At 36.2% G+C, this 26019-nt stretch overlaps 1 protein-coding gene across 6 annotated transcripts in view; it reads right to left on the reverse strand.

The window, feature by feature from the left end:
• The window catches only part of ARHGAP32 (Rho GTPase activating protein 32), a 297931-nt gene that overhangs the window by 11100 nt on the left and 260812 nt on the right, over window positions 1-26019 (reverse strand). For all 6 annotated transcript variants that reach the window (XM_047691945.1, XM_047691943.1, XM_047691944.1 and 3 more), the window contains 8 exons: window positions 25832-25981; window positions 19723-19825; window positions 17767-17911; window positions 17252-17334; window positions 9745-9852; window positions 9317-9462; window positions 8545-8740; window positions 599-744 (listed from right to left, as the gene is read on the reverse strand). In XM_047691945.1, coding sequence (XP_047547901.1) covers window positions 599-744; window positions 8545-8740; window positions 9317-9462; window positions 9745-9852; window positions 17252-17334; window positions 17767-17911; window positions 19723-19825; window positions 25832-25981 — 1077 coding nt within the window. The remainder of the gene's footprint in view (window positions 1-598; window positions 745-8544; window positions 8741-9316; window positions 9463-9744; window positions 9853-17251; window positions 17335-17766; window positions 17912-19722; window positions 19826-25831; window positions 25982-26019) is intronic.

Here is a 26019-nt window from a genome sequence, read left to right on the forward strand (position 1 = left end):
TTGAACATTATATTTCTAACATTCAAGTACTACTGTCCTTCCTAGCTTCAGAAGCTGTTAATATCATGGTTTTTAAATTATTTTTTAAGAGTAGTATTTGCAACAATAGTAATAGATTTACTTGATCCAATAAGATACTCACACCAATGAGTTATCCCATAAAAAAGATCGATTCCTTGGTTATAAGAGTTAAAAACTTAAAAAGCATGTTAAAACATGGTTTTGTCACATTTTAAATATATAAAAATACAGATTAATAAAATTAAAAGCATAGCAGTTATTTTTTTTATCAACAGCACACAACCATGTTATGAATTTCAATCATATCCACACTCTACATAATCTGCAGTTTCCACAAGAAACTGGGCACTTCTACATATTCCCCGCATATTTATGTCTGCATTGGGGGATGAAGAACTCATAGAAGAAGACAACTAGCAGCCAGCACCATGGCTGTGGACACACTGTGCTGACGCACACCGTCATGACATACTAGGCACCTGTGTGCAGCGTGACGACAGCCAACTGAGAGGAGGGGAGTGGAGCGGCCACGCCAGCTGCTCTGACGGCGCGGCACAGAACAGCAGGGAGCACCAACCTTTCAGAGCCATGGCTTTCATCTCGGAAGGCTCACTCTCGTTCCGCTGCAGCTTCCGCTTAGAAACAGATGATGATTTCCCCAAGTTGAAAAAGGAACGCCAGCTGCCCACGGGAGATTTTTTCATTTTATTTTGAGGCCTCCTCCTAAGAGAGAGAAAGTAGCCTGTATTAAGATATCCAAGGGGCTGTCTTTAGAGGAAATGAACAAATGATGGGAAGAACCCAACAGCCTAGAGAGGGCACAGCTGGAACAGTACCTGATTTTCACACATCCACTGCATGTGTGCAAACATGTAGCACATATATCTCTTCTGTCATGTATGTAGCACATGGATCCGCTGTGTCATGTGTGTAGCGCACAACCGCTGTGTCATGTATGTAGCACATGTCCGTGTCATGTATATAGCATGCACATCGCTTTGTCATGTACGTAGCACACATCCACTTGTGTCATGTATATAGCACGTATCCGCTGTGTCATGTATGTAGCATGCACAGCCGCTGCATATGTGCATACACGTAGCACATGCATCTGCTGTGTCATGCATGTAGCACACACATCCACTGCATGTGTGCATACATGTAGCACGTGTGTGTGTGTGTATATATAGCACAGTCTACACAGCACAGCTGAAGCATGACAAGGTAATAAAATGTATAGATTTGAGTATTAATAGCTAGTCACAAAGATAATTTTTATACAGATTTTTTTTTTTAAAGATTTTATTTATTTATTTGACAGAGAGAGATCACAAGTAGACAGAGAGGCAGGCAGAGAGAGAGAGGGAAGCAGGCTCCCCGCCGAGCAGAGAGCCCGACGCGGGACTCGATCCCAGGACCCTGAGATCATGACCTGAGCCGAAGGCAGCGGCCTAACCCACTGAGCCACCCAGGCGCCCTATACAGATTTTTATATTTAGATCTAACCTCACAATCAGTGAAATAAGAATAAGAAATATTTAGAAGTAGGAATTATTAAAACTCCAAAATAAAAGAGTTAAAGAAAACAGTTTTGTGTGTGAGTAAACAGAATTAAACCAAAAAGGAAGAAACGTATTACAAATAATAACTAACATAAATTGAATTCCAGGCACTGTGATGTCTTATGTAGTAGCTCATTTAAAATAAAAATAACTGTACAAGGTAGGTACTATTATTCTCAGGTTATAGCCGAGGAAATTATGACACTAAGTTTAAGTAACTTCCTTAATGTTATAAAACTAGTAAATGATGGAGTCAGGGTTGGAACCCAGTTATATACATATCCAAATATCTGCTCTCTTGACTGCTATACTATAAAGAAATTTTTTAAAAAATCACGGAAATGCTGGTAGGCATCAACTTTCTTGCCCTCCTTCAGCTGAGCTGGCCCAACACTGGCAGGAGCCAGTTCTAACACCATCTATCTATCTTGCTAGCACCATTTGCCCCATGCCAGCGTTCCCCTCAGACCAGCCCCACTCAACCCACCTGTCCCTGCAAGCGCCCCTCCAAAGTGGTTCCTGCCACACCTAGTAGGCAGCCTTGGTCATGATGGAGCCCATTCAAGGCAACTCCTGCCCCAGGGAGGGAAGGTAGCACCCCTGCCCAGCAGCACACCAGCACACCATGCAGTGAGGGCTGGCCCCACCCACCAGCAACCCTGCAGCAGCCAAAGCCAGGCCTCTCAGATAACTGCACTCAAGTCCAGCTATGCCCACCAGTGTGCCCAGAGTGGCCATGGCTGGTCACTGCAGGCAGCGGGACTGAGAGCCATACCCACCCACCAGCACACCCACAGCAGTCCAGCCCAGTTACAACAGGAGAGCACACACAGCCCACACAGGGAACACCCCAGGAGCACCTGGTTCTGATGACCAGGAGGGACTGCACTACTGGGCCCCACAAAACCTTCCTCTAAAAAAGCCACCACTTTAAGACCAGGAGACATAGCTGACTACCTAATACACAGAAAGAAAAATGAAGAGATGGAGGAATATGTTCCAAATAAGATAACAGAACAAAGCCTCAGAAAAAGAACTAAACAAAACAGAGATAGGCAATTTGCCTTATAAGCAATTTGTCTGTTCAAAGTAATGGTCAAAGACACTCACGGGACTTCAAAGGAGAACAGATGGACTCAGTGAGAGCTTCAACAAAGAGATAAAAAATTTTCAAAAAAATCAACAGAGCTGAAAAACAATAACTGAAGTGAAAAATACACTAGAGGGAATCAACAGATCAGAATATGCAGAAGAATGGATAAGCAATCTGGAGGACAGGGGAGTAGAAAGCACCTAAGCCAAAAAGAAATAAAGAAAAAAAGAATGTTAAGAAATGATGGTAGGTAAAGGCCCTCTGGGAAACATTGAGCATGCTAACATTTGCATTATGGGAGTCCCAAAAGGAGAAAAAGGGTAAGGGGCAGAAAACTTATTTGAAGAAATAATAGCTGAAAACTTCCCAAACCCAGGGAATAAAACAGATATAGAGGTAATCTGGGAAGCATAAAAAGCCCCCTAAGGAACCCTCCTACACTGTTGGTGGGAATGCAAGCTGGTGCAACCACTCTGGAAAACAGCATGGAGGTTCCTCAAAATGTTGAAAATAGAACTACCCTATGACCCAGCAATTGCACTGCTGGGTATTTACCCTAAAGATACAAACGTAGTGATCCGAAGGGGCACGTGTACCCGAATGTTTATAGCAGCAATGTCTACAATAGCCAAACTATGGAAAGAACCTAGATGTCCATCAACAGACAAATGGATAAAGAAGATGTGGTATATATACACAATGGAATACTATGCACCCATCAAAGGAAATGAAATCTTGCCATTTGCGACGACATGGATGGAACTAGAGGGTATCATGCTTAGCGAAATAAGTCAATCGGAGAAAGACAACTATCATATGATCTCCCTGATATGAGGGAGAGGAGATGCAACATGGGGGGTTGAGGGGGTAGGAGAAGAATAAATGAAACAAGATGGGATTGGGAGGGAGACAAACCATAAGTGACTCTTAATCTCACAAAACAAACTGAGGGTTGATGGGGGGAGAGGGGTTGGGGGGGGTGGGGTTATGGATATTGGGGAGGGTATGTGCTATGGTGAGTGCTGTGAAGTGTGTAAACCTGGCGATTTGCAGACCTGTACCCCTGGGGATAAAAATATATGTTTATAAAAAATAAAATTAAAAAAAAAAAAGCCCCCTAAAAGATGAACCCAGGGTGGTCCACCCCAAGACACATAATAATTAAAACATGAAAAATTAAAAATAAGGAGAGAATTTTAAAAGCAGCAAGAGAAAAACAAATAGTTACATACCAGGAAAACCCCAAAAGGCTATCAGCTGTTTTTTTAGCAGACACTTTTCAGACCAGAAAGAAGTGAAATGATAAAAGGAAAAAAAATCTACAGCCAAAAATATTCTACCTGGCAACGCTATCATTCAGAACCAAAGGAGAGATTAAGAGTTTCCCAGACAAACAAAAGTTCTAAGAATTCATCACTAAACCGGCCCCACAAGAAATGATAAAGGGACTTTTTTGAGTAGAAAAGGCCATAATTAGAACAGAAATTATTAAAGGAAAAAATATCATGGGTAAAAGCAAACAAAGATAATAGATCAATCATTTATAAAGCTAGTATGGGGTCCTGGGTGGCTCAGTCAGTTAATCATTTACCTTTGGCTTAGGTCATGATCCCAGGATCTTGGGATCAAGTCCCACATCAGGCTCCCTGCTCCGTGGGGAGTCTGTTTCTCCTTCCTGCTCTGCCTCTCCCCTGCTTGTATGCTTTCTCTTTCATGCTCTCAAATAAATAAATAAAAATCTTAAAAAAAAAAAAAAAAAAACTAGTATGAAGGTTAAAAGAAAAAAGTAAAAATCAACTATATCTTAAAACTCACTTAAGGGACTCACAAATAAAAAGAAGTAAGATATGATACCATCCATATACATAAAACGGAGAGGAGAGAGTAAAAACACAGTATTTTTAGAATGCATTTGAACTTAAGTGATCAACTCAATATAAACTGCTATATACATAGGATATTATTTATGAACCTCACACTGATTACAAACCAAAATCCAAAATCCTGTAATAACTACACACACACAAAAGAGAAAAGAATCCAAGCATAACACTAAAGAAAGTCATTAAATCACAAGAAAAAAGAGTAAGAGAAGAACAAAGAAACAGAACTACAAAAATAACCAGGAAACAACAAAATGGCAGTAAGTACATACTTACCAATAACTGCTTTAAATGTAAACAGACTAAATGCTCCAATCAAAAGTCATAGGGTGACTGGATAAAACAACATGACTTACAAGACAGTCACTTCACATGTAAGACACATACAGACTTAAAGTGAAAAAAATGGAAAAAAATATCCCATGCAAATGGAAGCAAAAAAAAAAAGAAAAAGAAAGCTGGGATAGCAACACCTACATCAGTCAAAACAGACTTTAAAACAAAGATTGTAACAAGAGATAACAAGAGACAAAGAGGGTATTACATAATAAAAAAGAACCAATCCAACTACATGCTGTAACAACTGTAAGCAACTATGAATCCAATAAAGGAACACCTGTAAGCAAATATTAACAGACACAAAGGGAGGAATTGACAGTAATACAACAGTAAGGGACTTTCACTCCATTTACATTAAAGAATAAATCTTTGATCAAAGAAATCAAGAAATACCTACTACCTATCCTTCTCAAACTATTCCAAAAAAATAAATAAGGAAGGAATGTTTCCAAATCTCTTCTTCAAGGCCAGCATTACCTTGACACTAAAATCAAACGAAGATACTACAAAACAAAGAAAACTATAGACCAATATTCCTGATGACCATGGAAGCAAAACCCTCAATAAAATATTAGCAAATTGAGTTCAACAATATTGAAATCAATGGATCATTACCAAGAAAAAGGATCATTTACCAAAATCAAGTGAGATTTACTTTAGGGATGGGAGGATGGTTGAATATTTGCAAATCAATCAACATGGTCCACCACATTAACAAAATGAAGAATAAAAATCATAGGAACATCTCAACAGATGAGAAAAAGCATTTGACAAAATTCCACATCTGTTCGCAATAAAAACTCTCAAGAAAGTGGGTTGAGATGGAACATACCTCATCATAATAAAGGCCATATATAGCAAACACACAGATAACATCACAGTCAATGGTAAAAGGGTGAAAACTTGTCCTCTAAGATCAGAACAAGACAAGGATGTACTCTTGCCATCTTCTTTCAACATAGTACTGAAGTGCTAACTACAGCAATCAGACAAAAAAGAAAAAGAAAGAAAGAAAAGAAAAAAGAAATAGTAGGCATCCGAATTGGCAAAGAAATAGTAAAGCTGTCACTATTTGAAGATAACATGACACTATGTATAGAAAATCCTAGATTCCACCAAAAAACTAGTAGAACTAATGAATGAATATAGTAAGCTGCAGACACAAAATTAATATACAGAAATACTTTGCATTTTTTACCCTACTAACACATCTGGCAGAAAAATTAAGAAAACAATCCCATTTACAATTGCATCAAAAAGAATAAAATATCTAGGAATAAATTTACCAAGGGCATGAAACACCTGTATCCTGGAAATTATAAGTCATTAGGGAAAGAAATTAAAGATGACACATATAAAGGGAAAGATACACCATGTTTATGATTGAAAGAATTAGTACTGTTAAAATGTCCACACTAACTAGAGCAATCTACAGATTCAATGCAATCCTTATCACAGTATGAATGGTATTCTTCATAGAACTAGAAAAAAAAAAATCTTAAACTTTGTATCAAAAATACCCTGACCAGCCACAACAATCTTGAGAAAGAACAAAGATGGAGGTATGACACTCCCAGATGTCGAACCACGCTGTAGATGAAACTGTATGGTGCTGGCATCAAAAGAAACATAGTTTAACAGAAGAGAAGATGCCCCAGAAATAAACTTATGCTTCTATAGTCAATTCATCTATGACAAAGGGGGCAAGAAGATGCAACAAGGAAAAGAGAGTTTCTTCAACAAATGTGTTGGGAAAACTGGACAGCTACATGTAAAACACAGAAACTAGACCACTTTCTTATACCATACACAAAATAAACTCAGAATAAAGACCTAAAGGTAAGGCCTGAAACCACAAAACTCCTAAAAGAAAATATATGAAGTGATTCTTGGACATCGGCCTTAGCAATATTCTTCTGAATCTGTTTCCTCAGGGAAGGGCATGAAAAGCAAAAAAAAAGCAATTGAGACTACATCAAACAAAAAGTTGCACAACAAAACCATATATGAAACAAAAGATAACCTACTGAATGGGAGAAGATATTTGCAAAAGACATAGCCAATAAAGGATTAATATCCAAAATATATAAAAACTCACACAATTCAACACCAAAAAGATAATCTGATTGAGGCAGAGGACCTTAACAGACATTTGTCCAAAAAAGACATCCAGATGGCCAAAAGACACATGAAAAGATGCTCAGCATCACTCATCATCATGGAAAAGCAAATTAAAACTACAATGAGATACCACCTCATAGCAGTCAGAATGGCTAAAATGAAAAAGAGAAGAAATAACAAGTGTTGGTAAGGCAGTGGAGAAAAGGAAACCCTCATGTGCTGCTGGTGGGAACATCAATTTGTGCAGCCACTAGGGAAAATTGTGTGGAGGTTCCTCAAAAAATTAAAAATAGAACTAGGATATGATCCAGTAGTTCCACTTCTGGGTATTTATCCAAACAAGGCAAAAACATTAATTTGAAAAGTATATGTTCACTGCAGCTTTATTTATAATAGCCAAGATATGGAAGTAACCTAAGTGTCCATCAAGAGAGGAATGCATAGGGGTGCCTGGGTGGCTCAGTGGGTTAAGCCTCTGCCTTCAGTTCAGGTCATGATCCCACAGTCCTGGGATCAAGGCCTGCATTGGGCTCTCTGCTCAGCAGGGAGACTGCTTCCCTCTCTCTCTTTGCCTGCTTGTGATCTCAGTCAAGTAAATAAATAAAATCTTTAAAAAAAAAGAGAGAGAGATGAATGCATAAAGATGTGGTAGACACACACACACAGGAATAGTTTTCATTCATCTCTTGATGCTGGTTGGGAGATAGCACTATGAGAAGTATTGGTCTATTCTAAACTTAATATGGAGCCAATGTCAAACAAGTCATTATCCATTCTTTATTTCCTGAGTAAGTTATTCCAATCCATTTATTTTTTTCTTTGAATGAGAGAGAGAGAGAGAAAGAGAAAGTATGAGCAAGGGAGGGGTAGAGGGACAAGCAGACTCCCAGATGAGTGTGGAGCCTAACACAAGACTTGATCCCAGGACCCCAAGATCATGACCTGAGTTGAAGTCAGATGTTTAACCAAATGAGCCACCTAGATGCCCCCAGCTTATTTGTAAATAAATTTCTAGACAACATATCTCAGAGAGAAAAGCACATCCTATATGGTAGAAGTGTATTATTTTTCCCAACAATCTGCCCTCTATGATAAATTTCATCTTCTATAAAAATGACATGCTGCGGGGCACCTGGGTGGCTCAGTGGGTTAAGCCTCTACCTTCATCTCAGGTCATGATCTCAGGGTCCTGGGATTGAGCCCCTCATCGGGCTCTCTGCTCAGCAGGGAGCCTGCTTCCCTTCCTCTCTCTCTGCCTGCCTCTCTGCCTACTTGTGATCTCTGTCTGTCAAATAAATAAATAAAATCTTTAAAAAAAAAATGACATGCTGCTATAATGCTTTTTGAAAATCATTTGTATCATTCCCTATGAGTTATCACCTATAATCAAATGAATGAGTTTTTCTGGGACTAGCCCAAAATCAATATAGTAGTATTAGAACACAACCGTTAAAAAAAGAAAAGAAAAGAAAAGAACACTGGACTATGAAAATCATACCACTGAAGAGGATTTAATGAATTTTACCTTTCAAGTGGAAACTCAATTATGGTATGAAACTTCCCCTGAAGTGCAGCAGGTCCTTCTCCGACTTCAATATATTTATTTTCAGTCACAATTGGAGAGTTGACCTGAGCTTGCGTTCGTGCCTGGGCTTCCTCCAATGTTAGCAGCTTGGTGGATGGAGAGGAAACCAGCAATGACTTGGGTCTTGAGAGAGAAGCTTTGGAAAGAAAGAAAAGAGATGAAAAGAGTCAAGATTTTTGGCATAGGTAAAAAAAATGTGAGTGTGTGTACATCAATCTCCATCTGTCTACCTATCTCTGCTCTTTTATTTAAATGGCAAAAACAACAGGGGTTTATAATGGATGAGGAAAAGAAGGATACACACCAGGATGTTAACAATGACACATATATAAATGTAAATTCCTTAGGTAATAACTATTTTCCTTTCTTAAAAGATACCAAGCAAGGCCTGGTATCACTCAGATATCTTAGATTTGGAAAAAAATTTTTCTTTCACTGTTCCATATTATATAACTTTATATGTGTCAGTAATAGGTGGCACAGGGTATTTTTTAATGTGTCATAAATTTAGATCATAACAGGGCTAATGCAGTATTCATTAAATACTGATCACCCACAAAGTAACTATTAAACCGTGCATTTTGAGAAGTGGACATAAATTACCTGCTTTCTACCAAAGACAGATTTATTCAACTGAGATGAGAAATGCAGTTTTCCATGCCTTTGGAAGTTTATTCCTGTTCCTCATAAACAAAATCTGTGAGAGCCATACCTGCCCCGTCCTGAATGACGGCACTGATTTTCCCACTGAAGAGGACGTCTACATGATTCAGGATGAATTCAACCACTACAGACTGAATTCTCACTTCCATGAAAGCTGCTGTTCCACTGAAGCAGGCAGATTCTATCTGTTTTGATCTGTGGGAGAACCAACATTACCATCAGAGAATCCCAAAGACAGCAGCTTTAAAGGGCATTATTATTATTATTTTTTAAAAACTTGTAAACCACAAACAGACTAGAGGAAGAAAGCATACTTTAATACTTTGGCTAAGCCCCACTTGCCTCTTTCAGGGAGATGCTCATAAAAATGGCAGATGAATTTTACTTTTAAAAACTGTCCTCAAGGAACACTGACAAATTAGACTTTGATTTAAGATGACTAGTTCTACTTAAGGTCCTAAGTCAAATGCAACTTACCTTAGCAGGTTTGGAGCCCAAACAATTGCTAGGTTTTTTGCATGCATATTTGTGATGGAACAATAATCAGCTAGAAGAGACAAGTGTCTCATCAGGAACTCCAGCGTTCTGGAAAATGCAATGTAACATATTAGTGAAAAGAAACAGTATAGGGCATAAAAGCCCTACTAATTAATTTTTAAGATTTCAACAGAAAAATAGAAAAGGAAACCATACAAACTCCAACAGAATTTTTTGTTGCTTCTTAGGTCTGAATATGATTGCCACAGAAGTGTCAGGAGAATATTACGAATCCTATATTCTATATATAGTAATCACATCTCCAGAGTATAAGAAAAAAAATCTAAGGTAGACACAGTAAGAAATTAACACTTCTGACAGGACTGGTTCCAAGAAAATGGCCTTAGTTTTTAAAAATCTTTAGAAATATTTGCTCCTGGCTGTCAGACATCTAGTTTCAAAGATACCAGTGAAGTAAATCTTCCATAAAAACTAGTTCCTAAACAAATGATATCATGAAGTTATGTTATTCTACTTGTAGCAACTACACTAACAGGAAAGGATTTAAACTTTTCTTTTATAAAAGGAAACAGTATTTCATAGGCCTAAAAAATTAAAAGAAAAATTGCAGTGGGCACCAAGGGGAGAGAAGAGATGAGCAACTATATATACATATATACACATACACATACACATGCACATATATTTACACATACACACATATATACATATACACATATATACATATACATATACACACATATACATATACGCATGTATACACATAAACACACATATACACATATACACTTATATATGGGGGGGTGGATATTAAGTAACAGGGCAGAACATTTTTGGAAAGAAGGCATGATCAGCTTAAACGCAAGTTAAATCAAACACACAGAGGTATTACCTAGCAGCTCCTACATCTTTCAAAGTGTCCCCACCTACTTGTACAGGGATTGAAACTATTAAAGACAATGTATAGGGGACAGAAATTTGAGACACTTATTTGCAACAGTAATGAAAGTTCAATTGCGGTCAGCATATGAGCCTCAAAGACCAAGATGAGCCCATGGTGAATCTGAGAAGAAAAAGCAGACAGCAGCTAGCAGCACTGCTCAAGAGGCTTTCTGCAGGACTGTCAGTGAATTCCCACAGCAGCCTGACCTGCCCAGGGTTACCACCTCCCAGACTATGGAGGAGAAAGCCGAGGCGTGCTCAGGTTCTGTCTCAAATCAAGGTCAGCTTGGCTCCCCAGTCTCTCAGTCAGTATGGTCTACTGCAGCTGCTCTACAGTACAAACGGTACTTCTTGGTCCCTCCTATACATACGCAGATACAAAAGACAGACACAGAAATGAGGCTGGTCTGGAGACAATGTTAAGGTGGGAAGCTTGAGAAATGTGTTTAGGAAACATGTAAAATTTTATTATTTTGAGTGGGGGGGGGTAGATGAAGGAAGGGAAATATTTAAGTACTTCAGAAATATGTTTTAGAAGAAATGCAAATCAAAACAAGCAAAGATAGCATTTTATTCACATTATCTGTTTGTAAAAATGTTTTTTAAAAGCTCATGGGGAATTTTAGTCGGAGTCCCATGAAATGAGCATTTTAATAGTCAGCAGAGTACAAGCTGCAAAAATCTTCATAGAATACAATTTGAAAATTGCTGTATATTGGGGGAAAAAATTTAGTACCTTTTGACTTCTAAGAATTGAATTTTCAGGTCTTCATTCAAAAAAAAAAAAATCTAGATTTCCAAAAAGATTCATGTAAATGGATGGTTCTCAGAGTCATGTTCAAAACTGAGAGAGGAAAAAATAACCCACCACAGAATACAAACTGGTGCAGCCAATGTGGAAAAGAGTATGGAGGTTCCTCAAAAAGTTAAAAATAGAGCTACCTTACAGTCCAATAATGAAACTACTGGCTATTTACCCCAAAATACAAAAGTACTAATTCAAAGGGATACATGTACCCCTATGTTTATTACAGCATCATTTACCAGAGCCAAACTACGGAAGCAGCTCGAGTGTCCATCAGTGGATGAACAGACAAAGAAGAGGTGGTATACACATTCACTGGAATACTATTCATCTATAAAAAGAATGAAATCTTGCCATTTGCAACAATATGGATGGAGCTAAAGAGTAAAAGTCTAGACGAAATAAGTCAGAGAAAGACAAGTAATAGATGATTTCACTCATATGTGGGGTATAAGAAACAAAACAAACAAGCAAATTAGGGAAAGGTTAAATAACATATAGCCCATTCACATAAGAGAACACTATTAAAAATCATGTTTTTTTAAGAACATCTAAGGAACTAGGAAATGTGAATATTAATATCTTAAAAATCAGGACGGAAAGAGATATATTAAAGGAGATTAACACTCAAATTATGTAGAAGAAACTAGGATATAAAAACATATAGCGGGAGATACATCAAAATGAATTTTATATAATACAGAGTAGGAGATACATTTATAGGAAACAATACATATAAAACATGTGGGCATGTGCTGTAGGTAATATATATTAGGAATACAGAAGATAATATCAGCAAGCTATAAAGTATATGGTGCATAAAATATATAAAATGTATATGCAATATATATTATTGAACATTTACTATGTGCAAGGTTCTATTCTGAGAATACGGTAATGAACAAGACAAAATTCATGACCTCAAGGAGTTTGTGTTTTAGAGGGATTATACATAAAGTAGGCAATACTATATATATCTACATAAACATATATAGAGACAGTGAGAACATATAGTAAGATATATAGTAGGATATACAATATATAATAAATAGCAGGCAAAGGTATATAATGTTCAAGATTAAATAGATAAATAGTAAGGAAGCTACATATGTAATTAGTAAAGGAAATATCTATCTACTATTGGGAAATATCTATATTTATATAATAAGGGAGAACATATGTGATATAGGAAAAATATGAATGTAGTTAAAGAAGATAACTGTAATATAACAGAAAAGTTATATGTATCAATATATACTGTAAGCTTTCTGAAAGCCAATGTTTATGCAAGGTTATTTTAATTCATAATGAATTTAAATGCTATCAATACTGTATTTAGACATGATTAAAAATAATATTTTCTGGCTTCTATAGGAGATATATATGTATGTAAGTATATATACACACAGACATTTATACATTCACACTATAGATAAAAAAGTAAATGCATAGATATACATAACAATAGTAAAAGAGGTGATTAACTCATATGAAAAGCACTTATAGAACAGGCCTTGCTCTAAGAGCTATTCTTTTGATATTCATAATAATCCTAATAGAAAAGTACCAGTAGTCTCTATTTTCAAAACAATGAAACTGAGGCCAAGAGGCAAAGGGACTTGCCTAAGGTCACAAGGTCACATAGCTTATACAGATAATTTGGCTCCAAAGTCCCTACATTATAATACCTATAATACACAGACATTATATATCAGGTAACATAAATGTACTACACAACAGGGGAAAAGAGATATAAATAAAACATATGTTGGGAGATTTGTTTATATAAAATATATAATATATAGGAGATGTATGTACTTTACCATATGAGAAACATATACATACAAGATATATACACATATACTATTACATACACACACACACACATACAAACACACATGCATTTACACTCTCTCCATATATATCTCTTCTTACTGAAGTTCTCTTAATTCACCCACAATATTAACCAATAGTCTTGGTTCCCTCTGTAAAATGTCCTAATTGTGTCTAAGACACTATAAGTTGTTTTGCCTATAGGTTTCTCTCCTGAAACCATTTTGACTAAATATGATTTAAATTTTAAGCTTACCTAAAGTCAATTTTAAGTGTTAATCTGTGTATGCAAGATTATTTTAATTCCCAATGAAGTTAAATGCTATTGCACTTGTAAAATATGACTTTTTAAAAAAAAAATTTTTTATTTCTCGCTTCCATGAAATCTGCTGAATATTTTGCAGTCTTGATAAAGGTGAGCCGCCAAATGAGGAAGGAACAAATTCTACGATAAGCAGAAAACAATTTAAAACAAAACCTACAATTACCAGTAATATTCTCATAGAGAGAACAGATTATATCCATGAGGTAAGAGAAGGATGCTATAAAGTAGGAGCATTCAGAAGAATAAGAATGGGAGTTCTTGGAAATCATCTTCTTTTAAATCAAGAAATGGCCTGGGGGCGCCTGGGTGGCTCAGTGGGTTAAGCCTCTGCCTTTGGCTCAGGTCATGATCCCAGAGCCCTGGGATCAAGCCCCACATAGGGCTCTCTGCTCAGCAGGGAGCCTGCTTCCCCTCCTCTCTCTGCCTGCTTCTCTGCCTACTTGTGATTTCTCTCTCTGTCAAATAAGTAAATAAAATCTTAAAAAAAAAAAATGGCCTGGAGGAAATCTGTACATGGACACTGACAAAGAGAAGGTAAGAAATGAAAGAACTGGTTCAAGAACTACAATAAATCTAGAAAGAGAATAGAGAAAAGGGTTGGGGTTTAAGTTGCCATGAGAACTATTGAGGAAATAATAACAAGAAAAATGTTTGGAAGTTCCCTGATGGAAAAGCCCCAACAAGTGCCCCCAGCAAAGAAAGAAAAAGAACACATTCTAAGACAAGTCAACGTGAAAACTGAACACTAGGTATGTTCTAAGTGTAAAAGCATCCAGAAAGGATACAGACAAAACAAAATGCGTCATATTAAGAACTGGCAGACTAGAATCAGATATCACTGCAGCCTATCTGCTTAGATGACAGTGGTGTGATACTACCAAAATTATGGGAAAAATTATTTACAGACTAAAATTCCATAGTTATCAATCAAATGCAAGAGTTGAATAAGAGCATTTCCATATCTATGTCTCAAAACATTTACTTCCCTTATAGCTCTCCTCAGAAAGCTACTGAAGATGTCTACTACACAGCAGGGAGGACAGACAAGGGCACCCCAAGAAGAAGGATCCAACTCATGCAGGAGACAATGAAGAGAACTTCCAAAATGAGGGGTAAGAGTTGAAGGTGTTGTAGATCTAGAGAGCAATCAGCCTGGACTGGGGGACTGAGTAGTGGGATAAAAGGCTCCAGGAGGGATGTTTCCATGGGACACACACACACACACACACACACACAGTTCTGGGAGAATATATAGAGTCCTGTGAGAGAGTTTCAGGGATAAATTAGTGATGAACAGAAACTTAGCAAACCAAAAATGGGCAACTGCTCCACAAACAAACACATACAAAGTTAACCCGGAAAGGAAATAGAAGTCTAGCATATATTATGACGCTCGTAAATAACAGTTAACAAAGTTATGACAACACAGACAGTGAATACTGATTTAACTCCAAATGTTGACAAGACCAGACTATGAAGACAAGAGAAGGCGAAACGTCTTTGTGCGGTATTAGGGCAGGTGGGTAAAGAAAGCTAAATTTCATTTACTTAAAAGGAAGGTAAAAATAACATCTAAAAACGAAAAATCAAGAAATAAAAACATAAGCATGTTATTCAAAAACAGAAGCTAAGGAGAAATCAGAAAGGGGAGCTGTGAGGCAGGAAACTGCTATTTTTCACTGGCAACAATGTAGACCATTTGACATTTTAAAACTATGTACATATATGTTATATTGGTATTTTTTTTCTTAATTTAGAGAAAAAAGACATATTTACATGGTACCTCCTATTAAAACTACCAAGTCAAGAAGTCTTGGCTTAATTCTAGTTATCTGTCTTGCTATGCTTTGTATTAAAAAAAAATACTAAGGACCAGACTTATTCAAACATTTTAACATAAAAAAAACCCTCTTAAGAAGGTATTATTAGTATTCTTTTCACAGATATAGAGATTAATGTTTGGAGAGGTCATGAAGGAAGTGATGAAGTTGCAAATTCAAACTTAGATGTATCAAAGCTAATATTTGTTATACTGCAGTAGGTTTCTTTTTCTGGTAACTTAAAAAGTCCTTTTCCTCCTTAAAATATTGTTCAATAACTGTATATTATCACATTTGTCTCCTCAAACCTTCTTTTTCAGGACTGAATACCTGAGTACCTGAATTTCTTGAGCTTCCTTCACAAAAGCTCTTTTGTGTTGTATTTTTTCACTCTTCAGTGGGTCCTTAAGAATTTCTTTAATTTCCTCATATTTCTCTTAAGACACACATTAATGGCACAATGAGTCAACGCTAAGTTACCTTTTGGCTCTTGATCATCGTGATTTACAGCTATAGTGTGGACTTAAAAAAAATGTGCTGATCTTTAATGTTGATTAAAAACTTTAGGAGTGTGTGGCTGGCTCAGTTAGAAAAGTGTATGACTCTTGATCTCAGGATTATGAGTTCAAGCTCCGTGTTGGGTGTAGAGATTACTTGACTAAATTAAAAAAATTTTAGTGTTGAATTAGTGCTGAGTTTAAAAAAAAAAATATATATATATATATATATGAACTATGTCATTTTGAAAAAGAAAGCACTAAATTATTTAATTTCTGTACTACTAAAACATCTACTTCATTTAATTTTCTGTCAGTAACTGAAATTTTAAAATTTTATCTTTGCCTTTTGCATATCATCTTTTGCATATCATCATCTATGATTTGTACTTTTTCTTTCTCTCACTAAACGGCAGTCATCTTCAATTTTATTCTGGTCTTTTCAGATATGAGCAAAAATATTCTGAGAGTCCAAACTAATATACAAATTAAACTAAGTCTTAAAAAGTAGCAACAACATGGGGTGCCTGGGTGACTCAATGTGTTAAAGTCTTTGCCTTTGGCTCAGGTCATGATCCCAGGGTCCTGGGATCAAGCCCTGCATCAGGCTCTCTGCTCAGCAGGAGCCTGCTTCCCTCTCTCTCTCTGCCTGCCTCTGCCTACTTGTGATCTCTGTCTGTCAAATAAATAAATAAAATCTTTTTTTAAAAAAGGCAGCAACAACAAAACCAATGAATAAGAACAAAACCTATAAAACACCCCAAAAATAGGTCTGTTGATCAACTGAGAGTCTCCTGAGGAAGAATTCTGAGACACCTATTAGAGGCTATGGTTCTACGTAGTTTAGACATCTTTTGAAAAAGAAAAGAGAACTGGAAAAAAGGAATCCAGTAAACAGGAATATAGTTCTGTGTCTGTATTTTGGACTCAAGCAATCACAAGTCAAATATTCACACTTGTGATCACACACCCCAATATTTCTCAGTGACTCAAAAGACAAAGAAAACAACAAAACCAGATTTAGTCAACTTTCCATTTGTTCATTTATTCATTCATTAATTCAACATTTATTAAGTGCCTATCATATGCCAAGCACTACGCGAGGCCTTGGGATACAACGACAAATAAACATAATGTTTGAACAAATGGAAGTTTATATAGAACTCCACGGAAATTTAAATAGTTAAAAACTCAAAGGAAAAAAACCACTCTTCGCATCAACTGACTTGTACTTTTGGGTGATATCTTAGAACACATGATTTACCTGTAGTGTGGAGGGGGGAGCTGCTGGATGACGTCATGAATTTTTATCAGCCTTTCTTCATCTGTTGCCGCTGAAACAGCATCCTGCAACAATCACAATGTGAAATAAACCAGTAGTCTTTGTTGGCAAAAAATGAAAGTTCTTCACTTACAATTCAGTTTCACTCTACTCTTTGATGCTGAACAACAAGGAAACACAGAGTATCAAGAAAGTAAACTTTGTTTTCATACTATGTGGACATTGAAATCTATTAAGATAACTTTTTTAAAACTTTATGGTAACCAATATTAACAATGATAAGATTAGTGGATCAAAGTTAGAAACTAAAAGAAAGAAAATGTGAAAATATGTAAGACTATGGACTAGCTAGCGATAACTGCTTTTTTGTTTTCTTTAAAGGACATATTTTAGTCACAGAACTATTTCTTACTCATGTAGACCACCCTTATACACTTTGGATAAAATCATCAGAGCGAAACTCCAAAGAGAATTTGATTTAAAGTGACTTTACTCACAGAAAATTTCTCATACAGCTGGTAGGTAAGCAGAGGGTTTGGGAGCTCTCGAAAATACAGCTTACAGAGGGAGCCCACAGAATGGATGTCCTGAACATATGGTTCCTTTGTCAGGTCGGGGACATGTTCAGAGTCAAATTCATGGCTAAGAGATGACAGACAAAATTATTTTATTGAAGAAAAAGCAAATATAGGGCTTAAAACAGAAAGCAAAGTTAATGTTATATTTTACGTAAACTCTATTTGGACTTCAGCAGTAACTGGATGTCTGGCCATAAGACACGTATTTTTCTAAGTACGAATTATGGGCACAGCTCTCAAATTAAAATGGACAACAATCTCTGAAATGCATCCAGATGAGCAGCTCTTAACACAGATCTGAAAACTGAAAATACAATTCCTAATTTCTAATGGTTTGAATATACAAAATTCTGGCAATTCTGCAAACTAGGGCTGAATGGCAGCTGGTCCATGAGCAACTCTGTAAAGAAATCCCTCAGGTACAAGAAGTATAGTTCAGAAATACTTTACTGAAGAAAGGTAAAGGAGCCAGAAATAATATAAAGCAACTTCTAGCTAACTAAAATTTACTAGCCAGCAAAATCTATAGGGTAAAGTGAGTGAAATGAAAGTTCTGATTGGAATACTAAGGCAGGTGAGGCTCAGTCTCCCAGGAGGTTAATTAATGTTCATCTATAGGCATGGGTCTACTTAACAACCTAGAGCATTAGTATATGTGGACAATGGGAATGAGTATGAGATCTGCTGCATCTGAAACTTAAGGCTGACACTGTCTTTAGCACAAGAATCAACTTAAGTATTTTCCAAACATGCATTCCTGAAAATAGAGATGAGCTCTGTGGTCAATTAGAATACTAAAATCTGTGTGGAACAATGGCAATTACCATGCACCACGGTGAAAATAAAGGATAATAATATATTGATATAGACTAGATCTGGAAGGCTAAGCAAAAATAAAATATCTATTGCTCATCTAAAGGAGACCACTATTTTTGTCTCTGAGAGGGGAAGAGGATGTAGAATATGTAAGACATACACACTTGAGCATACACTACAGCACTGGGGTCAAAGGAGATTAGAAGAAGTTTCACTGTAGAAATGCAAATAATTATGAGAATATTATGAAAAAACTAATGCCAACAATTTGGACAACCTGGAAAAATGGATAAATTCCTAGAGGCATAAACTACCAAAACTGAAACAGGAAGAAACAGAAAACTTGACAGACTGATAACTAGCAATGAAATTGATTCAGTAATCAAAAATCTCCCAACAAAGAAAGTCCAGGAGCAGATGGCTTCAAGGGTGAAATCTAAAAACATGTAAAGAAGAATTAATACTTATTCTTCTCAAACTATTCTAAAAAACAGAAAAGGAAGGAAAACTTCCAAACTCATTCTATGAGGCCAGCATTATTCTAAAACCAGAGGAAAAAAAATCCACTAAAATAGAGAAGTATAGGTCAATATCCCTGATGAATACAGAAGCAAACATTCTCAATAAAACATGAGTAAAATGAATCTGACAGGACATTAAAAGTCATTCACCCTGATCAAGTGAGATTTATTCATGGGTTACCAGGGTGGTTCAACAGAATGCTTCACTTGTTGATTGTAATTAAGAACTAAGGAATAATTTATTACAGGGTAAATTTTCATTTCTCATGGTCTTCATGGATTCAAACTTCAAAATTTAGTAAATCTTCAAATACTGCAGTGAGGCAAAATACAAGTATTGAAGACGTTAAGGGGATACAATGGATGAGAAATGGGATCCAGGAAAACATTTACAAAGAACACTATCGATATGATTTCCTACTTTACCTAAACTGTATTACTGAAAATTATGGTTATCAATGTGACTAATTTTTAAAAATCATTTCATTTTAATAAATCACAGTAGGAATGAAAAAGAAAATGCCAAATGAGGTTTTACCGTAGTCTCTGGATATTAGAGGCAACGCCAGAGAGACGATATATTCCATCCACAATGCCATATCTCTCGATGAATGCTGTGCAGCTCTGAAGAACCTGGGGCACTGAAGAAAATTTTTAAAAACATGGATTACACCTGGAGTATCCCATCTCAACAAGTCACAAAAAAATGAGAATGTCTTAGTGTTCCCAAGCAAAACAAAATCTGTAAATTAAAATTATAAGGGGCAGAGATTAACCTACTACAAAAAGTGATGAGGACATATTTACTTATCTTCACATCTAAACTAGACAACTGGTTCCTGAATATCAAGACGGGCTCTCTCCCATTACATTTAGGTAAGTGAAAGAATCTGTATGTTATTAGGATAATCTCTAGAAGGTCTTCCGCAGCAGTCTTGCTTAGGTCATGTTACAGCACTAACATGAACTGTTCTGTCCTAAACCATGCCAGACTTAAAAAAAAAAAAAAAAAAATATATATATATATATATATATATATATATATATATATATATAGCTTTTCAGATGAATTTCATACATAGAAAATGGATATACAAAGTTAATGCTTATTCCAACACTATAATTGCCTAGAAGTGCTCCAATTTCTCACTTTGAAAAGTTTCTTTCATCTTTTCATAGCTAATGCTAACTTTAAATGTTATCCAATAAACCAAACACTGATATAAGTCAAAGGTCAAAGCAACTTCAAGTAGAAGGAATCTTTTGATTTCCTGCCTATCCTTACATTAAAATTGCTTCACATTAAATACTATCAGCTCATCAATAAGTAGAAAGAAAAGAAGGGTCCTCTCTCTGGTCACCTCACTGAGTACCTGACACAAATGGACAGCTGTTCCAGGCCTATGGTCTAGAAAAGACTGCTTGAGGTATAAAATTAAGAATTTTTTATATTCATTCAAAACTGTACAGTAGCTGAAATCTGAACTTTGTCTTATAATGCAGAATGATGAATTTACCAGATTTAATTACTATCTTCATTTGAGAGTGTTAGCTAAAATCCCTGGAAGGAAGGTTTGGAGAACATTATTTGGTCTACAGAAAACTAGTCCACAAGGGATGAAACAGATATTTCAATTCAATTCAGATATTTTTAGTAAGTTAATTTTAACTAATGTATTTTAGTTATCACATATAACACCACTTTATTATTATAACAGACTTTTTCTTGGTTCTCCTGCCTTTTGCTGTTCTTCCGGCATTCTATCTTTTAAATTCTGTCAGATCGTACAATTTACATTTAAAATTTATACTCCCTAGCTTTGAAAAAGTTTTTAAGTCAACTATATTACTGAGCATGTAATATGTGCCAAGGTAATTTTTTTACAATAGATGCTCCCATTTAATTCTCACAGAAATTCACAGGAAAAGACAGCTCTATCATTATCCCCATCATATAAAGAGTAAACTGAATCTTAACAAAGTTTTACCTAAGGGCAAGCAGGAAACAACGGCAGAAATGAGATTCTAACTCAAGCAGTCCAAGGAGAAAGCTGATTTTTAACCATGGCAAAATACTGCCTAAAGTATAAGGTCCGTCACAGTTGCATTTATTTATTGTTACCATATTTCCATATTTCACAGCTCCTGGGCAACTAAAGTGTCTCATCTTTTGCCGTACAAACCAGTCATTTTATAAGTCTCTCAATTTCCTGGTAGAGAAAAAACAATTTCCTCTCCGTGGTCTCTCTTCCTACTATCACCTTCTTATAAAGAACACTTGGCTGTGGTTGAAAACCTCAGTGAACTGCACCTCTTAAGCCAGCCTTCTGTGAATATCCCCAAGGAGAAGGAGCTGCGCGACGTTCTAGGAGCCCAAAGAACTATGTTATTTTGAAATATTATTTGCTTGTTTATCCAACTATTACTCTTTTATTTTATTTTATTTTTTTTAAGATTTTATTTATTTATTTGACAGAGATCATAAGCAGGCAGAGAGGCAAGCAGAGAGAGAGGAGGAAGCAGGCTCCCTGCTGAGCAGAGAGCCCGATGCGGGGCTCGATCCCAGGACCCTGAGATCATGACCTGAGCCGAAGGCAGCGGCTTAACCCACTGAGCCACCCAGGCGCCCCAGCAACTATTACTCTTTATTTGTCATGCTTTTAAGGAGAAAAACCATGCTTCATCCATCTTTGTGTATTCAACGTCCAGGAGCATGTCTTGAAACAATGTACAAAATTAACAAACGAATTAATTTATAAGTGCCTCTGTGAACCCGACAAAGTTATAGGACCAAGTCAGCACAGTAGGGAAATCTTAGTTTTCGTGAGAAACTGTACTCATTTTCAACTGTGTGCTTTCTACCTCTAAAGATGTCCAAGAGTTTTAGTAACAAGAAAGGCACTGAGTTTAGGTGGGGGGAGATGAAGGGCAGGCAAAGGTACCAAGTATGTTTTGTGGACTCATTTTGATATTATGAGCAATCTCTACATCAAACTGTTATGTAAAATATAAAATATCTTACATGAACTTGAGTCCTGCTTCTAATACTGTTCCATCAATGATAACCTCAGTGCCTTAGGTTTCTATCCTTACAAACTACAAGTAAAATAAAATGAACTGGAACCTGGAAAATTTCTATCACCTACTTCGAAGCAAATATATTTAGAGACTACTGGGGTAACTAACATAATGACTCAAAGAAAGAAAGGCACACAGAGCTTTAATTTTTTTCTTGAAAGATACTTCTCATTCTGTATGCTCCCAATTAGCATGCTAACTCACCCTGCTACATAAAGCCCTTCAGAATACAGGGTTTTCTTTTTGTATTATCAGGCTCTCCTAGTATATATTACATAATCTTCACAAAAATAAGCTACCATCCATTAAAAAGTATAGATTATTCTCTTGGGGCTCTCACAAACATGTGAAATTAAATTCATACCTGCTTATAGTCTCCCAAACAGGTAGGCAAACTTCAAAAATACAGGGAGTTGGGAGTCTTTCCCTGATAATATGGCTAAGGTCCTGCAAACATAATACTTCATGGAAAACACCTGAATTGTTTCTTTACATTTTAGGTTCCCTAGGTAAAAAGACTGAATGTCCACTAATCACATAATGGGCCTTCATAAATAAAATTACCCAACTGAACAAAGCTATTACTTAGAATTCTTAGAGAGACAAATGAGACAGTTATTTAAAATGGGTAGCAAAATGAAAGAGAAAAGCACAAACTTTCATTCTAAAGAAAAGAGTGTAGAAACTGACAAATAGTATCAGCAGATAAAAAGAAAAGATTTGGTTTCTCTTTTCACTAACGTATAAGAAAGTAATATGGGAACCCAATACAGTATTAGAAGACATCCTAGTTAGAAAGGCATCCTATTAGCTATCGTTTCCTTCCAAACCATCTAACAAACCAGGCAAGTGCATAGTAAACAATGGCCCAATCAAAACACAGCTTGAAACCTCCAAACTGGTTCTTCCGAAAGATGACAGGACTTTAAGAATTATCCCCACACTCTCCTATAATACATGTCTGATGCACTTTTGTTTAGCATTTATATCATCATGGCAACATAAGCACACGTCGAAGTTGAAACTGATGGTCCTTAAGATTAGAATCATGGCTATGAGAAGTATGCGATTAAGTAGGACACAAACTGGTCCTTGGTTTTTCTTGACAGCCGCAGTTTCATTTCTGCCCTTTTCTCATCCATTCATTCACTCACTCACTCATTCATCAGTCATTTATTAATCCCTTCTATATGCCAGATATCATGCATGCATTCTGTGATACAGAGGATGAACGAGTCGACTTCCAGTTAGGTTGGTGGCTTTGGGGCCAGGAGTACATTGGTACAGTATTAGCTGTTAGAATGTGCATTATGATTTTTGGTTAGGAAAATATGATTAGCTAAAGGATTAATTTCAGGGTTATTTGGGGCTTGTCTCCCTCTCACCCCCTGTGTGCTCTGATTATAAAATTTCTGTATATTTACAGGCACCTGGGTAGCTCAGTCAGTTAAGAGTCTGCCTTTAGCTCGGGTCAGGATCCCAGGGTCCTGGGATGGAGCCTAGTGTCAGGCCCCTTGCTCAGCGGGGAGTCTGCTTCTCCCTCTCCCTCTGCCTCTCCTCTTTGCTTGTGTTCTTCTCTAATAAATGAATAAAATCTTTAAAAATTTTTTCTGTATATTTATAGTAGCTTTCTTAAAAAGCCACTTGCTCAAACACAGAAATATGTTCAGGCAACAGCGTTTCCTCACCCTGAGTTCTTAAATTTTCGTATTTTGTACCAACTCTAAGGGTTTGTTTGTTTGTTTGTTTTTAGAGAACCAAGCTTTCTACAAAGTTCTTACTTTTTTACAATTTCATTTCAAATCTCATTTTAAGGAAATTTGGTTTCAAATTGTGCAAAAAATAAAACAAGTCCTATAAAAAAAATAAATGATACCTGAAAACTCTTTGCTCCACTAGAATAAAGGTATCATAGTTAGGGAATGCATGAACACTGTAGTTATTACGTCTATTATTTTTCAGAAAGAAATGAGATACTGGTATCTGTCTTCTCCTATCATACTAACAATGGAAACACCCCCGAAACTTCTAAGTACAACTAAAACTTGCTGAGTTGAAGTGTGAAAGCTAAAGAGCATAGCAGAACAAACGAGAAAACACTCCCTCATATTAATATCCCATCCAAGCAAGGCTGAACAAAATTAGATACAAAAGAAATAAAAGTGAAAAAGAGATACAAAAGAAAAAAGAAACTAAGATAACAAAAAACATTTAACTCTATAATTAAGGATGCCTAGGTAATGACACATTATCTAAAAAAAAGTACTATGTGACAAGATTTAAAAAAAAATCAGTTCTTTAGATAACTGTGATATAATCTTTAAACAACTCAATTATAAACATTATGGTTTGTGGTAGCTGAAATATTGTAAGATCCTTCTGAGTAATCCTGGCATCGGAGATCACTTAAAGAATTTTTTTTTAAATGCCTTGTCAGGTTTCTACATGATTTCTTACAACACTTTGTGTGGAAGAAACAGGTCTGGCTTGTCACTCGCTCCGACAGGGTGGTGCTCAAAAGTTTATAAGGCGTTAACAGGATAATCCTCTATAAAGTTAATTATTCATTAGGAATACAATTCAAAGAATGAGTCACTTAGCAAAGCAGTACTCTGAAAGGAGCTTTCATCTTAGAAAAATCGGGTACAAAACAATTTTATATAGAATAAGGAATCTATTTTAAAGTCCAAACTAAAACAAAATAATTATAAGAAGGATTATACACATTATATAATTATATCTATCTAACTATCCATATTTATATCTCCTTTCTCTTCACAACTATGTGTATACTATATAAATATACCATTCTTCCTTGTGATTATTCTGTTTACACTTAGACTTTAAAATATTATGTATTATATTTTAACTTTTTCCTTTCTTCCTATCCATTCATCCCCTCCATCCATTTATCCAACCACTGAATTCTTGAATCAGAATTTAATTTATAGAGAAATTTAAATTTTTAGCAACAAAAATTGGGAGACTGGTCTTGGTATTTTATAGTCTCAAACTTTGACTTTTTTCCCCGAAATAGAATTTAAACAATTTATAATAAAATGTGAGAGGAAAACTGGCTGAGAAAGCTATCTGGACAGATACAAAAATAAGGAAGTCTAACAGTTCCTTTGTGGGAAAGTCTTACTCATCCTACAGACCACGAGCATCTCTGATGCTAAAGTGCATTTTTTTTTTTAAAGATATTTTTTATTTATTTGACAGAAAGAGAGAGGTCACAAGTAGGCAGAGAAAGAGGAGGAAGCAGGCTCCCTGCTGAGCAGAGAGCCCGATGCTCGCCCCCAGGACCCCGGGACCCCGGGACCATGACCTTGAGCTGAAGGCAGAGGCTTTAACCCACTGAGCCACCCAGGCGCCCCACTAAAGTGCATTCTTAAACCTTCTTTATTCTGTTATCTCAGAACTCAAATGATAGGTGGAAAGTTCAATACTGTGCAGCTGAGCTTAAATGGAATAGATATTGCTTGTGTAATCTGCTTCAAAATGGATTCTAGAGAATTGATATGGAGAAATTGAAGCTTAAATTATGAGATTATAAATTTTATTTTTACCTTCAAAACCTGAATTCAGAAGGTGCTCCCCCAGGTCACAACCAAACACCCTCTCTTTCAAAATCCCCCGCTGCTTCAGCTTCTGTTTTGTTGGACGAGACTTCATGAATGTGCGTAAGAAAGTAATGAGCTTGCCGTGCTTTTTAGACACTAAAAAATAATAACAAAGAGGGAATACCTTAGTTGTG

The sequence above is a fragment of the Lutra lutra genome, chromosome 10 (genome assembly GCF_902655055.1).
Source record: "Lutra lutra chromosome 10, mLutLut1.2, whole genome shotgun sequence".
Classification (NCBI taxonomy): Eukaryota; Metazoa; Chordata; class Mammalia; order Carnivora; family Mustelidae; genus Lutra; species Lutra lutra.